Source organism: Oryctolagus cuniculus, chromosome 7 (assembly GCF_964237555.1).
Source record: "Oryctolagus cuniculus chromosome 7, mOryCun1.1, whole genome shotgun sequence".
In the NCBI taxonomy this organism is placed as follows: Eukaryota; Metazoa; Chordata; class Mammalia; order Lagomorpha; family Leporidae; genus Oryctolagus; species Oryctolagus cuniculus.
In genome coordinates this window covers 27,404,163-27,423,830 of record NC_091438.1, presented here as the reverse complement: position 1 = coordinate 27,423,830, position 19,668 = coordinate 27,404,163, and the positions used below count along the sequence as shown (strand labels likewise).

Genomic DNA, 19,668 nt, shown 5'->3' with positions numbered 1-19,668 from the left:
TGTCACATCACTGAGATCGTAAGAACTGGGCTGCAGACAATCAAAAGTTGCAATCTTTTACAAGATCCTAGAACACAGATTATCCACCAATTAGGGATGATCCAAATGCCTCCACAATCAACCAAGTAGAAGGTAATTGTTCATCTTTCACAAAGACTAAAGGGCCTAACTAGGACTCCTGTATAAATAATGGTCATGACATGGTCTATTTTGTCCATTTAAAAACCAACCTGTGGCACAGCAGTTTAAGCCTCTGCCTGTGACACCAGCATCCCATATACGTGCTGATTCCAGTCCTGGCTGCTCCATTTCCAATCCAGCTCTCTGCTAATGCACCTGGGAAAGCAGCAGAAAATGGCTCAAGTGCTTGTGCCCCTGCACCCGTGTGGGAGACTGGATGAAACTCCTGGCTCCTGGCTTCAGCCTGGCCCAGCCCCAGCCTTTGCAGCCATTTTGGAAGTGACCCAGCAGATGGAAGGTCTCTCTCTCTCTCTCTCTCTCTCTCTCTCTCTCTCCCTCTCCCCTTTTTCCTCCCTCCCTCTCTCTCTGTAACTCTGCATTTCAAACAAATAAATCTTTTTAAGAAGCTAAGCAAAGCATTCTTTCTGCCCCATTTCCGACCCCTTTAAAGTGCTTTTAGGTGGTTTAAACCTCTTTGAGAGTTCAGGACTTGACTAATTGCCTGTGTCCCACAAGGAAATGATTTCATTGACAATGAGCCTGGGAGCTCTGTCATGCAGGGGAAGGAGATCTGGTACATAGATGAGAAGGCCTACACTGAAAGCGGCTTGTGGCTCAAGCTGAAAAGAGAGGGAGAGGAGGATGTGCACTGGCTTGAAGAGGGGACAGCTGCTAAACTGTCACAACTTTAAGGTCAAACGCTTCTATTTTCCACATCAATATGTGTGTGAAACTCTCTGAAACACTCCTGCCAAGGAATGGGATGATGCTGCTATTCAGGTAAACAGAACTTTCCCACAGTGTACATATATGTACACTAGAACATGTGCACATGTGCACACACCTACACACACACCCCCCTCCTCTTCAATAGCCAAATATGCAAAGCTAACATCCTATTTCAGTTCTCATGATCAGTCTTAAATCCTGAAATAACAACTTTGATTTAACCTTGCAGATTGTATTCAAAAACTCAGCCAGCCGCCCCTATAGCATTTACCCCCATGGAGTGACCCTGTCCCCTTATGAAGTTGAAGTCAACTCTTCTTCCTCCAGCTCAGGTTTGTATCTTTCACTTCTACTGAACAAAACTAGTGACCTCTGAGAGGCTCCCATATTTTTTTACAGACCTCTTTGCGCAGTGGTATAACCAGGGCAGTAAAGGAGTAGACATACAGGACCATCCAGCCAAACTGGATCACACAGCCAAACCCTCCTGGATTTGGGGAGTGCTGTTAAATGGCACAAATACTGTCCTGTATTAGAGTTATAGTGGCCTCTAGTGGATCAATATTGAATGGCTACATCTATTTGGAATCCAAGCAGAACTTAATATGAGAATATTCCTTTCCTGGTATTAATTGGTTCTAATGAAAGCTCATATTTTAACTACCTATATATCATCATCATCATCATCATCAATTTCATCATTAAGTATCTTTCCAAATGAAAACATCTTTGAATATATTTTCTTCTAGGCAATAAAACTGTGACCAGAGCAGTTCAACCAGGGGAAACCTATATTTATAAATGGAACATCCTAGAGTTTGATGAGCCCACAGAAAATGATGCTCAGTGTTTAACAAGACCATACTACAGTGACGTGGACATCACAAGGGACATTGCCTCTGGACTTATAGGGCTACTTCTAATTTGTAAGAGCAGATCCCTGGACAAGCGAGGCATACAGGTATTTTGTCCTTGAAGTAGCCTTTTAGAAGCTCCATGACCTTCTTCTAGATGGAACAGATTAGATGCGATTGATAAAAAATGAGGCTTTCTTTCCACCTCCTGCTGCAATCCTGTCTTGACTCCCCTTCCCAAAGGTGGCCCTTTTCAGCATGAAGCAGCCAGAGCGATCATCGCCCAGTTCCCCTTAACAAATATTGGGGCTTCCATCTGGGAGGAGGGAATGTGAGGAGTCAGATGGGTTAATCATAGTCAGGGGATCCCAGTGGAATTTGGGGTGTAAAATATTTGCTTCCTTCCCCAAAACATTAACTTTAGCAAGAACAAACAGGCCGCCCTCCTTCCTTTGGAATCTCCAGATTTACCATGAGAATAGCAAGGGAGCTCTACCTGAGCTCACAGCTCATAATGAGAACAAGTTACCTCTCCCACCCTCAGCAGGCCAGACAGGATGGAGAATTGTAAATGAAGTCTTTGGACGGTTTTGTCCCCCTGCCTAGTAACAGAATGCCAATCTGATTGTCAGTATGGTTTCCTTCTGAAATTGTACTGAAAAAGCTGACTGCCACTAACTAGTTCCTTGGGTTTTCCTCTCTTGGAAGCCTCCCTCCATGCCACTCTGGCTGGAGGTCCTTGATTCTACTAAATGCTTTTAAATCTCAAAAAAAAAAGGGGGCTTTTCCTTCTTGAGAATAGTAAACATTAATTCATCCTCTTCAGTGTGACTGTGATAACATGTATTATATTGGCTACTTTTTTGTCTTGTCTGCTTTTATCTGAACTCTCACTGCAGAAGGCAGGTCTGTAGTGCAAAACTGCATTTTGTTTTAGTTGAAAATTCCAAGTCTCTTGGTATTGGCTATGTGATGAGCAAATCACTTAGCTTCTCTTTGTGTTTGCCTTTTATCAAATGAGAAACCCCTTCCTAAAATTTTTACAAGGGTTTTTTTTTGGGGAGTTCAATGAGACACCACCTGGGAGATACGGTAAGCTGTGTATCAATCTCTTTTGAGAGGCTAGTGGGGTTAGTGCTGTGGCTCACTTGGTTAATACTCCATCTGCGGCACCAGCATCCCATATGGGCACTGGGCTCTAGTCCTGGTTGCTCCTTTTCCAGTCCAGCTCTCTGCTGTGGCCCAGGAAGGCAGTGGAGGATGGCCCAAGGGCTTGGGCCCCTGTACCCACATGGGAGACCAAGAGGAAGCACCTGGCTCCTGACTTCAGATTGGCACAGCGCCGGCCATAGTGACCATTTGAGGGGTGAACCAAGGGAAGGAAGACCTTTCTCTCTGTCTCTCTCACTGCCTAACTCTATCCGTCAAATAAAAAAAAGATAGAGGCTTTCACTAAGAGAGACAGGAGAGATGCCATGGAGACACAATGTCATGGAGTTGGACCCAGACTGTGGCCTACCTCCAGAGGCTAAATTAAATAAATAATGATATAAATTGCAAAAATATTGGAAACAATGATACTAAATGTAGGATTTTTGTCTTTACTGAAATAATAGTCTCATGTTATTAACCAAAAATTTCTAGTTAGGCTAAATTATCATCAAAGAGATCTCATGCCAGTACATCCAAAACAAATATATGATGAATCAGAAATGGATCCTTGGAAAGGCCAGATTTGTTGATTTAGGAAAGGAAATGAATAAGGAGGGGATAAAGCCCTCCTTTTACAATCTTGTCTCATTCTTTGCAATTGTTTTTATTTGTTTTATTTTGTTTTACTTTTTAAAGATTTATTTGTTTATTTGAAAGAGTGACAGAGAGGGAGGAAGGGAGAGCCAGGGAGATCTCTCCACTGATTCACTCCCCCAAATGGCCACAATAGCTGGGGCTAGATCAGGCTGAAGACAAGAGCCAGGAACTGCATCCTGGTCTTTCGCGTGGATGACAGGGTCCCAAGTACTTGAGCTATCTTCTGTTACCTTCTCAGGAGCATTAGCAAGGATCTGGATGAGAAATAGAGCAGCCGGGGCTCAAGCCAGTGATCTGATGTGGTATTCTGGCGATGGAAGCAGAAACTTAACTTGCTATATCACAAAGCCAGCCCCTCTTTCCAAATATTCTAAACATATTCCATTGATCACACATGTTGAAAGGTTCCCAGTTACAGGGATAAGCAGACTTCCATTTGTGATGAAATGGGATTTTTCTAATGGGATGTCTCACCTCTGAATTTTCTGATCCACTCGGCTTGCTGCCTTTGCGTGTTGCTGTTAGCTTTAGCAAGTGCTTTATACACAATGGACTGTGATAAATTCCTGAACTGTGTGACTTCTGTGACAGCAAGGACTGTGACCCTTCGGTTTCTGAGAAGTACTCAGTGATGTAGGTAGTCACGTGGAACACTAATCACTGGACACAGCACTTTCACCTCCTAGAGAGCTGCTGACATTGAGCAGCAGGCTGTGTTTGCTGTGTTCGATGAGAACAAGAGCTGGTACCTTGAAGACAACATCAACAAGTTCTGTGAAAATCCAGATGAGGTGAAACGTGATGACCCCAAGTTTTATGCTTCAAACATCATGAGTAGTAAGTCTGACACTGTGTCATTTTTGACTCTTGTAGTTGAAGTGTTAACGATGCCCACATGCGGAGATGTGGATTAGGATATGCTTGCTGCAGAGTTCTTGTCCTCACTTCTGGTCCAGGGCTTGGTGATACAATCCTGCTAGATCTTATTACCAGGCTGAGTACATAACTAAAAATATTGCCTAAAGCAGTATCTCTTAAATGATAATGAAAATATATGAACTTGATACTTGAATAAAATCTGTATCATCAATGAAAGCAAGGAGTAATAAAACTGGCGAAACATGCTAAATAGTCTCCACTTTTAGGGGCATCCCTTATCATTTAGTGATTAATACATCAAGAAGAATTCCTTATATTATGCTTTCCCTCTAGGTAGAATTATTCTGGATAATATTCTAAATTTATCTTCATCATATCGTTAAAGGCAGAACACAAGGAACAAAATATTTGATATCCATTTGACACAGGAAAGAGTAAATTGATGCAGATGAGAAGCATTATCTTTATCCTGACATTGTTGCTTGCTAACTAAGAGCATATGCTCTCATTAGGGAAGAGTGAGTTTGATCTTCTATTTAGCACATTAGACCTGGTAAGGCTAATATTGGATAGTCACTGCTTTGACACAACATCAATTTATGCTGAAACATTTATTGTAGGTTTAATTAGTCACATCCCTTTTGTGGGCACAGGCCTGGCACTTGAACAGACTTTTCTCTTTCAGCTATCAATGGTTATGTGCCTGAGAGCATACCCATTCTAGGGTTCTGCTTTGATGACACTGTCCAATGGCACTTCTGCAGTGTGGGGAATCAGGATGACATTTTGACCATTCACTTTACTGGGCACTCCTTCATCTATGGAAAGAGACATGAGGACACCCTGACCCTCTTCCCCATGCGTGGAGAATCTGTGACCGTCACAATGGACAATGTTGGTAAGAACTGGACCCTTGGAGAAGAAGCTGACTTCTAATCTCTGCACTGCTGAGTTCTTCTATAGCTCTCCAGAGAACCATTGCTCCCCTGGTTCATCTCCCTGAGCCCCTGCAGGCTTCCTTCAAATGCTCCTCATGATTTGCATTCGGGAGATAAATGACTTAAGTGGGTCAAAGTCTTTAATGTGGGCCCCATTTATACATCTCTGGACTAAGGCAAGAAATAAAAAACAAACAACAGCAGAGAGATAAGGAAGAAGCATAAATACTTTATAAACTCAATAGCATTTCTTGATCAAAAAGCCCCTTTCTGCCATTTGGAGGTCCCCTATGGTTAGCAATCATTAGATATAGTGCCTTAGAGGCTACCCAGAGATAGCTTTAGAGTTTGCCAGACCCAAGTTTAAATCCTGTTGTTACCTTAGACAAAGCTACTTGGCTTCATTGAGTCTCAAATTTGAAAAACAGTATAATAATACCTTACAAAGGTGCTCTGATCATTACTTACAATGTGCACCAAGTGCCCAGATTTCAGTAAGTAGTAACTTTTCCAGAGTTCCTGGGAGATCTTTAGTGTGCTAGCAATTCACACATTTTGAAGAGATTCAAAGTTGCCCTGGGCCTACCTGAGTCATTACTTAGAAATACCTGAGTATTTCTTATTTGTGGGGATAAACTTGTTCATTATCTCTCTAATTCTCAAGTAAATGTCAGCCAACAGGATGTTTATGATACTCAGGATCCACTTTATTCTTGATTCACCTCTTTTTAATATATTCTAAGATAGTGATGCTTGAACCATTTGTGCTGAAAGACATTTTTCCCTCCTTAATCTCCATTGACCAATACTTTTGGTGTATATTCTGCTTAATGAGATAAGTACTCTGATCATGTGCTTAGATGCCACAACCATATCAAATTACTGAAAGGAAGAAAGGACAAAAGGAAAGGAGAGAGGGAGGGAGGGAGGGAGAGACAGAGAGGTAGAGAGAAAGAGGAAAACATTTTTAAGGCCTTTATTTCCAGTTTTTCTGTTTCTGTCATCATGGAGCAGTAATCAGTAGTTTACAGATTAGCAATAGTCCCACATATCACCCTTGCACATTCTTGATGAAAGTTCATTAGAAATTAACTGCCACACTGAATCCTAGTGCTTTATATCTTTTCCCAGATGTTCAGCTCTATCTTTTTTCTTCTGTAGGAACTTGGATGTTAACTACCGTAAATTCTGGTCCAAGAAGCAAAAACCTAAGGCTGAGATTCAGAGATGTTAAATGTAACCGGGATGATGATGACGACTCATATGAGATTTACCAACCTCCAACATCTAGTCCCATAGATACACGGAAAATGCGTGATTCTTCAGAAAACAGAGATGAGGAGTATGATGCTGAGTATGATTACCAGAATTCACTGGCTTCCTCATTAGGAATTAGGTCATTCAGAAATTCATCCCTGAACCAGGAGGAAGAGGAGCTCAATCTTACTGCCCTAGCCCTGGAGGGCAGCTCTGAAGTCATTTCTGCAAGCACAGGTGCAGCTCTTGGTTCAAATTCTTCTTCTCCAAGGAACATCAGTAGGCTCATGGTGGATAACCTCACAGGACCTCAGAAAACCTTTCCTCACTCAGGAAGCGCTGGAGCTGGGTCCCCCCTGAGACACCACGGTGGCTTAGACAATGACTCAGTTCTCAACTCTTCCACCAAAGAGAGTAGCCCTTATTCAGAAGACCCTATAGAAGATCCTTCACAGTCGGATATCACAGGGATACACTTACTTCCACTTGAGGCAGAACAATCCAGAAGTCAAGAACATGCTGAACACAAGGGATCCAAGGTGCAAAGAGACAGAGTAGCAAAGCACAGGTTCTCCTGGATGGAGTTACCAACACATAAACTTGAGAAACATTCAAACCAAAATAATGCTTCTCCTTCCAGAATGGAGCCCTGGGAGAACATTCCTAGTGCTCTGTTACTCTTAAAACAAAAGGACCCATCTAAGATTTTGAATGGGAAGTGGCATGTGGCTTCTGAGAAAGGCAATTATGAAATAATCCAAGATGCTGATGAAGACGTGGCTCCTAAAAAAATGCTAAATGGCTCCCAGGGTGCCTCGAGGGCTTGGGAAGAACACACCCCCTTTACAAACAAACCTAGAAAGCACAGTGGCCACACATTTCCTGGGTTCAAACATACGTCTCTACGAGCAGAGCAGGGTGGAGGAAATAGGAGACCGAAGAAAAGCCCGTTTTTCATCAAGACACGAAAAAAGAAAAAGGAAGAGAAACTTGTACACTATGTTCCTCTGTCTCCCAGGAGCTTTCGCCCTCTGACAGGAGAAGCAGACACGAGACTTGAACACTCATTGTTTCCTCATAAGTACAAAGACACATCTCTCCCCACAGACCTCAATCAGACATCCCCTTCTGTGAATGTTGACATGATTGCCTCACTTCTTGACCATAATCAGAACCCCCCAAATGGCCCTGGCCAGACAAGTTCTCCTCCAGATCTTTATCAGATGGTGTCCCCAGAGGAACACCATCAAACATTCCCTACTCAAAACCCTGATCAAATGTACTTGACTACAGTCCCCAGTCACAGGTCCTCTCCTCTACAGCTCACACAGATGCCTCACTATGACATAAGTTTTGAGTCCTTCCCTACTGAAAGTAATCAAATGTCCCCTTTCTTGGAACGTGAAATAGGGCAGACAACTCTCTCTCCAGATCTTAGCCAATCAGCCTCCTCCCTAGACGTAGGCCAGGTGCCCCTTTCTCCTGACCTTGACCAAGGGACTTCCTTCCCAGACCTCGGCCAGATGCCCCTTTCTCCTGACCTTGACCAAGGGACTTCCTTCCCAGACCTCGACCAGATGCCCTTTTCCCCCAACCTTGACCAAGGGACTTCCTTCCCAGACCTCGACCAGATGCCCTTTTCTCCTGACCTTGACCAAGGGACTTCCTTCCCAGACCTCGACCAGATGCCCCTTTCTCCTGACCTTGACCAAGGGACTTCCTTCCCAGACCTCGGCCAGATGCCCCTTTCCCCCGACCTTGACCAAGGGACCTCCTCTCCAGACCTCGGCCAGATGCCCTCCTCCCCAGACCTTGGCCAGATGCCCCTTTCTCCTGACCTTGACCAAGGGACTTCCTTCCCAGACCTCGACCAGATGCCCCTTTCCCCCAACCTTGACCAAGGGACTTCCTTCCCAGACCTCGGCCAGATGCCCTTTTCTCCTGACCTTGACCAAGGGACTTCCTTCCCAGACCTCGACCAGATGCCCCTTTCTCCTGACCTTGACCAAGGGACTTCCTTCCCAGACCTCGGCCAGATGCCCCTTTCCCCCGACCTTGACCAAGGGACCTCCTCTCCAGACCTCGGCCAGATGCCCTCCTCCCCAGACCTCGGCCAGATGCCCCTTTCCCCCGACCTTGACCAAGGGACCTCCTCCCCAGACCTTGGCCAGGTGACTCTCTCTCCAAACATCAGTCCAACAATCCTTTCTACACCATCATCTCTTCCAGATCAGACATCCTACCCTTCTGAGTCTGGTCAGCCATTGCCTTTTCCAGAATCTGGTCAGACTGTTGTTTATCCAGACCTTGGTCACATGCCATCTCCTTCATCTGCTCCTATACTCAATGATACTTTTAAAGAAGTTAATCCACTGGTTGTAGTGGGTGTCAGTGGAGATGATGGAGATTACATTGAGATTATTCCAAGGCAGGAGGTCCAGAGCGAAGAAGATGACTCCTCTGAAATTGATTATGTATCTTATGATGATCCTTACAAAACTGATCTTAGGACAGATATCAACTCCTCCAGAAATCCTGACAGCATTGCAGCATGGTATCTCCTCCGCAGCAACAATGGAAACAGGAGAAATTATTACATTGCTGCTGAAGAAATATCTTGGGATTATTCAAAATTTGCACAAAGATATGGGTAATTTTCTCCTTTTATATTCTTATTTTTCACTAGTATTGAAAAAAGTAATTACCATGATCCAGCAAGATAATTTGGGGCAAATTATACTAAGTATAACTTGGTTCATCTATTGTAACTGTTACCGGTGAATGGCAGGGTTCTTGTCTTCACGCAAGAAAGAATTCAGGCATGAGACAGAGAGTAGTGGAAAGTAAAATAGCAAGGTTTATTAGGGAAGGGACATCCGTAAGAATGGATGGGCACCTCTCCAGACAGAACCTGAAAGTGCCCAGTCGCTCAGACTCGGGGAGAGCAGGGTTACATGGTTGAGTGAAGAGAGATCCAGGTGGGCGGCTCAGCAGAGAGGCAGAGGGCTGAGCGCCCAGTCCAGTTGAGGCTGAGGGGAGGGTTTAAGGAGATGGGTCTTTGTCTTCTCACATCTCCTCCTGAAATAAAAGACTTTATGGGTGTAAATACTAGAAACTCCTATCTGAGTTTTCCCCCAGAAGTTATCAGACAGGAGGAAGCCTAGCTGGCTCTGCCCTGGGTTTAGAGGAAGGGTGAGCAAGACCTCCTGGAGTATCAGGGTGGGAGCAGGGTATTTGAAATGCAGATACTAGGCTGCATCTGGAAGATTATCAGGCAGAAGGGGCAGGGAGCCCCACCTGGCAGGTTATCGAGTAAAGGGGAGTAAAGGGGGCAGGGCAGGATGCAAATACTGGGCTGCCCCTGACACGTTATCGGGATGACTTTGAGCTGCAAATGCTAGACCTAGCCATCTTCTTTTTAGGCCTTTGTCACACACACACACAAGCTCATATCTGATTTCCTACCTGACACGACTTGGTCTGTGAATTCCAAGACTTTGTGAGTTCCAAGATTAGTTTCTTGCTTTAGGTGACACTTGGACAACCTAAGAACAATCACTGAGAGAAGGTGATGATAATTCTGTAGTTAAATAAGCCTCTCTTATTACACATTTCCCTAATCCCTCATTTTCTTGACCCAATGCAAAGTCCATTCTACTCAGCTATCTGCTAATCAATAAGATATAACTGAAGTTGACCTCAAATCAAAGCTTGTAGGTAGAAATCTCTTTTTGCATTTATTTATTTACAAAGGAGTGTTTCTGGGAGATCTGTGTACCTGTTTTCTTTTAAATCATTTTCAATCCAATATTGCTGAGGGGTAGAAAGTTGTATTGGGCTAGGTTCTGTGACATGGGATAAAGATACAGAGATAAAAGAGAGGAAAAAGGAGCAAGGTTTTGTAAACTACAGATTCTCAGGGATATAGCAAGATGACTAGTCACAAATCATCTAAACATAGCCCTCAGCTTTTACAAAAGCTAAGTGTTAATCAATTAAAATCAAATTGTAATTATAGTAGGCAAACACAATGTAAGATTGATTTGTGCAAATTAGCTCATTAATTTGATGCCTGATAGTTCCACATCAAAACTCTATTTAAAACACTTTCTCCTGTAATGTTCTATTTAGATGCAGCACCCATTATCATGTACACAAGAATAACTGGTTTTCTGAGGATTCCTAAGAAAGGCCATAAGAGGATAGGATTTAGGACCTGTCCAAAGTGGAAAAGGGTAGAACCAGTTCCTTCAAAATCTTGGATCCCATACAAGGCCTGGCCTACAACGCATTTTAATGGCAGTCGTGTTGTTTGACCAATATGTATTCTGTAGCATCATGTGCTAGGCTGAGAATCTGAATGGATGGAGTTAGTATGGGAGAAAGACTGAGAAGAAGGAAGAGTGAGATTAATTGAACAGCTGTAAACTTTATGTGTTCTATGGATGAGCTTTTAGCTTGTTTCCACAGACTTGCAAAACTTGAGAGTCAGTGGGAAAACGTGACATACTTTGGCCCCAAACTGAGCTGATGAACTATATGGAGGAAAATGTATCTTTTTGTACTTTAATCAAAGCTTTTGAGATAATTTTAGATTCACATACAGTTGAAAAATTAATACACAAAGATCCCTTGTTTCTTTTACCTAGTTTCCCTCAGTGGTAATATCTTAAAAATCTATAGCACTATATCACAACCAGAGAAGTACAATCAATACTGTCAAGATACAGGAGGCTTCCATCCCCACAAAAATCCCTGTATAGTCACATGGACCTCCTTCCATCTTTTTACTTCCATTCTTCTTGGCAACTGTTAATCTTATCTCTGCTTCTGTAATTATATCATTTCAAGAATATTACATAAGTGGAATTATGCAGCATGTAACTTTAAGGAATTGGACATTTTTTTATTCAGTATAATTCTCCAGAAATTCATCCACTGCAAGTATCAATAGTCTGTTCACTTCATTGCTGAGTAGTCCATAGTACAAGTGTACCACAAGGTTTTCTTTGTATATGTTGAGGGTATACAACATGATATTTAATATAGATATAAATTATGAAATCACTAAATCAATTAAATTAACATATGCATTATCTCACATACTTATTTTTTTGTGGTGAGAGCTTAAAATCTACCGTTTCAGCAATTTTCAAGCACACAATACATTGCTATTAACTATGTTACTAGATCTCCCCTTGTCTAAAGAAAATTTTGTATTTTTTAAAAATATTTATTTACTTATTTGAAAGGCAGAGATAAAGAGGAGAAGAAGGAGAGAGAGAGAGAGAGAGAGAGAGAGAGAGAAGAGAGATCTTCTATATGCTGGTTCACTCCCCAAATGGCTGCAATGGCCAGGATTGGTCTAGGCTGAAGCCAGGAGCCAGGAGCTTCAACCGGGTCTCCCGTATGGGGGTATTTGGACTATCTTCCCCTGTTTTCTCAGGTGCATTAGCAGGGAGCTACATGGGAAGTGGAGTAGCCAGGACTCCAACCAGCACCCATATGGGATGCTGGAGTGCTGGTGGCTTAGCTTTCTGTTTTTGTTTTTGTTTTTTAATATTTATTTATTTGAAAGGCAGGGTTACAGAGGCAGGAAGAGAGAGAGAGAGAGAGAGAGAGGTCTTCCATCCTCTTGTTCATTCCTCAGATGGCTACAATGGCTGGAGCTGGGCCGATCCAAAGCCAGGAGCCTGGAACTTCTGCCAGTTCTCTCACTTGGGTGTAGAGTCCCAAGGACTTGAGCCCTATTCTACTGCTTTCCCAGGCCATAGCAGGGAGCTGGATCAGAAGAAGAGTAGCTGTGACTGGAATTGTCGCCCATATGGGATGCAAGCACTGCAGGTGGCGACTTTACCCACTACGCCAAAGCACTGGTCCTGCAGCATCACAGTGCCAGCTATGAAATTTTTTATCTTTTGACCAACATCTTCCCAGTCAAATCCTAAGAATCACCATTCTACTCTCTGTTTCTACGAGTATGTTCTGCAGGTTCATTTATGTTGTAGAAAGAGATGGGGTTTCCTTCTTTTTATGCTGAATAGTATCTCAGTGTGTATATACCACAATGCCTTTTTTGAGTTTTAATTTTTTTTTTGTAATGGGTTCAGCACAGTTCACAGAAATAGTTCTGAGAATATAATGATATCCTGTTTCTCCCTCCCTCCTTCCCTGCCCCTCTCCCCCCTTCTCCCCTTCACTTTTGAGTTAACATATCTTTAATTTACACCACAGAGGCCGGCGCCACGGCTCACTAGGCTAATCCTCCGCCTAGCGGCGCCGGCACACCGGGTTCTAGTCCCGGTCGGGGCGCCGGATTCTATCCCGGTTGCCCCTCTTCCAGGCCAGCCCTCTGCTGTGGCCAGGGAGTGCAGTGGAGGATGGCCCAGGTGCTTGGGCCCTGAACCCCATGGGAGACCAGGAAAAGCACCTGGCTCCTGGCTCCTGCCATCAGATCAGCGCGGTGCGCCGGCCGCAGCGCGCTGGCCGCGACGGCCATTGGAGGGTGAACCAACGGCAAAAGGAAGACCTTTCTCTCTGTCTCTCTCTCTCACTGTCCACTCTGCCTGTCAAAAAAAAAAAAAAAAAATTTACACCACAGTCAAGGGCTTAATGCGCCAGCAAATAAAGAGTTCAACAAGTAAAAACCAAAGAAGGGCGGGTGCTGTGGCACAGCGGGTTAAAGCGCTGGCCTGAAGCACCAGCATCCCATCTGGGCACCAGTTCTAGTCCAGGCTGCTCCTCTTCCAATCCAGCTCTCTGCTATGGCCTGGGAAAGCAGTAGAATATGGCTCAAGTCCTTGGGACCCTGCAGCCGTGTGGGAGACCCTGAAGAAGCTCTTGGCTCCTGGCTTCGGATCGGCGCAGCTCCAACTGTTGCGGCCATCTGGGGAGTGAACCAGTGGATGGAAGACCTCTCTCTCTCTGTCTCTACCTCTATCTGTAACTCTGTCTTTCAAATAAATAAAATAAATCTTAAAAAAAAAAAAAAAGCAAAGAGAACCTAGTTTAGCAGAAATACAAGCAAAGGCTATAAACTATAATCAAATGGAAAAATGATTATTTTACTCATATATAGTAAATTTCAAAGGAATCACTGATAATTAAAACCACTGTATTATAACATTTTTAACCATTAGTTTGACAAAGGCATAAAAGAAAATTGACAAAACTATATTGCAGCAGTACTGATACACACAGGCATTTCTTTTTTTTGTTTTTGTTTTATGATTTTTTAAGTTTAGCTCCCATATGTAAAAGAAAACATGTGTGTACCACATTTTCTTTTGCTGTTCATGTGTTGCTAGACATTTAGATTTATTCTATATCTTGATTATTGTGAATTATTATACACTGAATATGGAAGTGCAGATATCTCTTTAACATACTGATTTAATTTCCTTTGGCTTTGTACCCAGAAAACGGATCTATTTTTAATTTTTTGAAGATTTCCTCATACATTCCTACCCGCAATGTATAAGGGTTCCCATTTCTCCTCATCCTGCCAACACATATCTCTATCTTTCTTATAACATCCATCCTAACAGGTGTGAAGCAATGGGAGTCTCTTCATGATGTGATTTGTTTCTCTGATTATTGCTCACATTGAGAGTTTTTCATGTATCTGTTGGCTATTTGTATGTCTTCTTTTGAGAAATGGCTTTCAGATCCTTTGTCTCTCTCTCTCTCTCTCTTTTTTTTTTTTTTTTTTTTTTTTTTTACAGGCAGAGTGGACAGTGAGAGAGAGAGACAGAGAGAAAGGTCTTCCTTTTGCCGTTGGTTCACCCTCCAATGGCCACCGCGGCCGGCGCACCGCGCTGATCCGAAGGCAGGAGCCAGGTGCTTCTCCTGGTCTCCCATGGGGTTCAGGGCCCAGCACTTGGGCCATCCTCCACTGCACTCCCTGGCCACAGCAGAGAGCTGGCCTGGAAGAGGGGCAACCAGGACAGAATCCGGTGCCCCAACCGGGACTAGAACCCGGTGTGCTGGCGCCACAAGGCGGAGGATTAGCCTAGTGAGCCACGGTGCCGACTCCTTTGTCTCTTTTTAATTGGGCTATTTGATTTTTTTCATTGAGTTCCCTATATTTTAGATATTAATTCCTTATCAAATTTATGATTTTCAAATATTTTATCCTATTCTATAGGTCACCTCTTTATTATTTCCTGTGCTGTGCATAAACTTTTTGTTTTGATGAAATCACAATTATCTATCTTTACTTTTACTAACTGTGCTTTTGGAGCCATTCCTAAAACATCTTTGCCCAAAGCAAAGCTTGGGAATACTGTGTTTTAGCAAAAGCAAATGTGAGGAAAATGCCTAGAGTACAAAACATCCATCCACCCTGTGATCCTCACAAGAGTGGCCTTATAATTCTGTTGAACAAACTCTGGCACTATCTCATTGAATGATTTTGTCTGCCTTTAATGCTAAAGTTTGCTATGTTAATATACAGTTATATTTATTCATTCACTTATATGCTTTACAACAAACATAAGTGTTTGCAATATACCAGATAAAGTGCTAGGTAGGAAAAGTAGCAGGAGCAGCTAGGCACAACACCCGAGCTCATGAGGTTTATAGCTTAGTGGCAGAGCCAGATATTAATGGATAATCTCATAAATAAGTCACATGTGATTTGCTACATATATGGTAGAAATACTACAGGGATTCACTATATACTATATAATATTTGTAAATATAAAGAATGATGAGAAATTACTTAGAAAATGATAGTTAAGCTGGGAGTTGGAAGATATTTACTGGACTGTGTTTTGATTCATTCATTTTCCAACAAGGATTTACTAGACTTCCTCTATGTTAGGGACTGCATTCAGAAAGAGAGACAAATTCCTAAATTTTTGAACGGCCTTTGGTTTCTTCCTCTAAACAAACACTATTGTTATTTCAGTGATGACATGCATAATGAAGATGCTGATGATATTCCAAAGGCCACTGTGTACAAAAAAGTCGTTTTTCGAAAGTACCTAGATAGCACTTTTACCAGACGCGATCCTCAAGGGGAGAGTGAAGAACATCTTGGCATTCTTGGCCCTGTCATCAGAGCTGAAGTGGATGATGTTATCCAAGTAAGTCATCTAGAGCACTACCAAGACCATAGGCTTTTCCACAAGTGCTACAGGATTGTAAAAGTGAAGGTGTCAAGACAGCTATACGTGAATTATTCATTTTTCTAGAACAAATAATTACATTTCTTTCAAAGGCTGCTTGCCAAGCAATTGGATAAACTCCTAATTTTTTAAAGTGATGAGAATTAGGGGCAGGCTATTTGGCCTAGCAGTTACAATGCTAGGACATCCACATTCCGTAATGGAGTGCATCCCAGCTCCTCCCCTGATTCCAGCTTCCTTCTAATACACACCCTGGGAGGCAGCAGGTGACAGTTCAAGTACTCGGGTCCCTGCCACTCACATGGGAGACCAGGACTGAATTCTTGGCTTCCCACTTTGGCCTGGTTTAGCCCCAGATGTTGCAGGGGAATTTGAGGAGTAAACCAGCAGATAGGGAAGTGTTTCTCTCTCTCTCTCTCTCTCTCCCCATATATATATATAAAATACAGAAAAATAATGCTGGAAAGCATATAATATAGGAGAGGTAACACTATAACTTTTATCTAAAACTAACATGGAAAATTAGTATGTTCAGGAGCAATTCAATTGGGTTTCATAGTAGTAGAGGTAATGGGAGTAATAAAAATTTAGAAATATCTCCTGATATTTTCCTAAAAGGGAAAAAGGTGAAGTTAAGGACAATCCATAAGGTAAGTAATGGTGTCTCATGCTTTCCAAAAGTGAGCAGGTTTTCTAAGAATCTTGCCAGTCCTGGTCATTTCTTTAAAAATCCTCTATCCAGTTCCAGGTCTATAGCTGGCTTTGATAACAAAGTTTATTTAGCCCATTGTTTTTAAACTTACTTACCACAAAATAAATAAATAAAGGCCCTGAAGTCTAAAGTAAACTAGCCTCCTAGACCCAAAAACATTCTTAAGATATTGCTAAATTTTTCAATCATCTTTTGTCTTATAAAAATACAAGTAAGTGGGGATATGAGACTTTTAATCATTCTAAATGATCCATGAAGATATGAGAGGTGACAGTCCTTTCTCATGCTTAGGGATTTTTTAATTCTTAGAAGTTACTGAAGAGGAGCTGGGAGGAGCTTTCTCCACAGGCCTGGCTGTGCTGAGGCATGCAGACTTCTCATGTGGCATTTAAGATCCTCTACCATCTGGTCCCAATCTGGCCCCAACCTGGTCTTCTCCAGTCTCATTTCTCACCAAGTCCCACTCACCGCAGTTCACTCCATAGTCTCACCACACCCAGATCCCTGTCGTCCCCCCAGCTCCACCCCCCCCACACCACCACCATGGCATGTTTTTGCTCTTCGGGGAGCTGAAAATGTCCTCTTTCTCTCTGCTGAGCTCCTGTTCACTCCATAAGAGCCAATTCCATTTCCTCAAAGAAACTTTCCTTAATTTTTTCAACATCTCCTAAACGTTCTGTGGGATTGGGTTTGTTCTTCTGGGGCATTCCCACCTAATCCCACTTCCATTTTGTTAATAGCACCTGTTGTCTCTGTAGCTGGAGCTCCAGTTCACCTGTGCACATCTCACACCATCAGTAGCTTATTAAAAGCTTGCTGGGAGCCAGGACCAAGCCTCATTCATCTTCAACTCTCCAGCACCTAACAGTAACATCTCATTTGTAGACAATGTCAATTTTCTATCCTTGAGCCTAAGATATCTTGATGTTTCTGGGGCTAGCCTACTTGGATCTGTCTCATGAGATGGTTGCAAAAACTATAGGAAAAAGTAAACTGATATTTAATTACAATTATAAGCACTCACTACATCATAGCTCTAATTTCATTACTGTACACTTTGTACCAATAATGCTGACATTTGGGGGTTTGTGTTTGTTTTAAGCCCTAATTGTATGCATGGATCATTCCATTTTCCAGGTTCGTTTCAAAAATTTAGCATCCAGACCATATTCTCTTCATGCCCATGGTCTTTCCTATGAAAAATCCTCGGAGGGAAAAACCTATGAAGATGACTCTCCTGAGTGGTTTCAGGAAGATAATGCTATTCAGCCAAACTGCAGTTATACGTACGTATGGCACGCCACGCAGCGATCAGGGCCGGAGAGCCCTGGCTCGGCTTGTCGGGCCTGGACCTACTACTCAGCTGTGAACTCGGTAGGTACTTTCCTGGACAGCTTGTATTCTTGCTCTGACCTTATAACTTGGGCTTGCCAAATGGAAAGGCCTGATTATTTTTTGTGAAACATCTGCATTGTCTTTCAAGAGGATTGTGCAATAGTTCTGGTCCACCGTCTGCACAACCACAACCAGAACTCTCCATACAGCTCTTCAGGTGACAGAGAGACAAAATTTCTTCAGTGGACAGGAAAGAAGATTACTTAAATAGTCAGCCCCAAGTTAAAGTGCCTATATTTACAGAGCAAGACATTTATTTGCAATTTCTTGAACTAATTCTGTAAAGTCAAGACTGTTTTATTTGTATCATTCTACCCTGTATGTTTCAAAAATATACATTGCTCCTGGTAAACACAAGCAATTTTATTACTCCATTAACAACACCAAAAAAACAAAAAAACAAAAAAACAAAAAACAAAAAAAAAAAAACAAACTCCTTTGCTTTAGGCACAGTGGGAAAAAGCAAGACTTAGGTTGGAATTTCTGTCCTGTCACTAGTAAGAGACATGAGCCAGGGAAATTATGACATATTAGTACATAGCATATGGTAGGCACCTGGTAAATACACTTATTTAATGAATGAATTTGTAAGTACTACATAGGATAATTGTCAGAATTCAATGAAATACTACAGGCTAAAGTTTAGTAGTAGATGTTCAATAAATAGTATCCATTATGCTAGCAATAATATTATTGTTATCTGTACTGATAAAATATTAGTAAAAGGAAGCACAAATCAAAGGACTATGAATGCAATGGAATTAGAATGATAAGTATCTAGGTTTTTTAAGCTATTCATTTATAATCTTCAAACTGAGAGCCTCTGGGGAGATTTCTGGCTCTATATGATCAGTGATTGTCACAAGAGCAAAGAAAATCCCAAGAAAGGGAAACCACCAGGAGCCTTCAAAAAGTTCATGGAGGGGGCTGGTATTGTGATACAGCAGGTTAACCGCCACTTGCATCACAGAGTGGAGTGCTGGTTTGAGTCCGGCTACTCTGCTTTCAATCCAGCTTCCTGCTAATGCACTTCAGAAGGCAGTGGAAGATGGTCCAAAGCACCCCCCTAGGAGAGCAGGATGGAGTCCCTGGCTCCTGGTTTTGGCCTGGCCCAGATTTGGCCATTGCAGCCATTTAGGAAGTGAATCAGAATATGGAAGATCTTTCTGTCTTTCTCTTCCTCTCTCTCTCTTCATGTCTCTCTGTTGTTCTGCCTTTCAAATAAATAAATACTTTAAAAAAGCTCATAGAAAATGCATATTATGGAAAGAAACATGCATGGATTTCAATTTTTTACTCCTAAATAAACTATTCTTTTAATTCCATTTCCACAGACTTTTCGAAGTACCCTCATACATGCTTTGTACTCTTACTGTCTTCCAGGAAAAAGACATCCACTCAGGCTTGATAGGGCCCCTTCTGGTCTGCCGAAAAGGAACACTTCATAAGGCGAGCAACATGCCCGTGGACAGGAGGGAATTTATCTTACTCTTTATGGTCTTTAATGAAAAGAAGAGCTGGTACTATGAGAAGAAGTCCAAAACGTCTTGGAGACCCAGCTCAGAAGTCAAAAACCCCTATGAGTTTCATGGTATTTTCCTCAGAGTTTGATCTAATCTCTGAACTAAATTATACTGTGTTACAGGGATTCTTGCCACTGGTCTTCACAAGATGAAACATGCGATGCTTCTGAGGAAGCAGGAGCTAAATTAAAACCAAGTCCTTGACATATCAGAGGATTGTTATAACTTGGCAGGTGGTCCTGCTGGGGAAGGGGAGGAGGG

At 42.4% G+C, this 19,668-nt stretch overlaps 1 protein-coding gene across 1 annotated transcript in view; it reads left to right on the top strand.

Moving 5' to 3' along the window:
- Positions 1-19,668, top strand: part of F5 (coagulation factor V) — a 70,706-nt gene that overhangs the window by 30,987 nt on the left and 20,051 nt on the right. The window contains exons 9-16 of the mRNA XM_008264079.4: positions 1,139-1,241; positions 1,659-1,870; positions 4,259-4,409; positions 5,137-5,349; positions 6,551-9,296; positions 15,558-15,735; positions 17,627-17,863; positions 19,268-19,475. Of these exons, the coding sequence (XP_008262301.2) occupies positions 1,139-1,241; positions 1,659-1,870; positions 4,259-4,409; positions 5,137-5,349; positions 6,551-9,296; positions 15,558-15,735; positions 17,627-17,863; positions 19,268-19,475 (4,048 nt within the window). The remainder of the gene's footprint in view (positions 1-1,138; positions 1,242-1,658; positions 1,871-4,258; positions 4,410-5,136; positions 5,350-6,550; positions 9,297-15,557; positions 15,736-17,626; positions 17,864-19,267; positions 19,476-19,668) is intronic.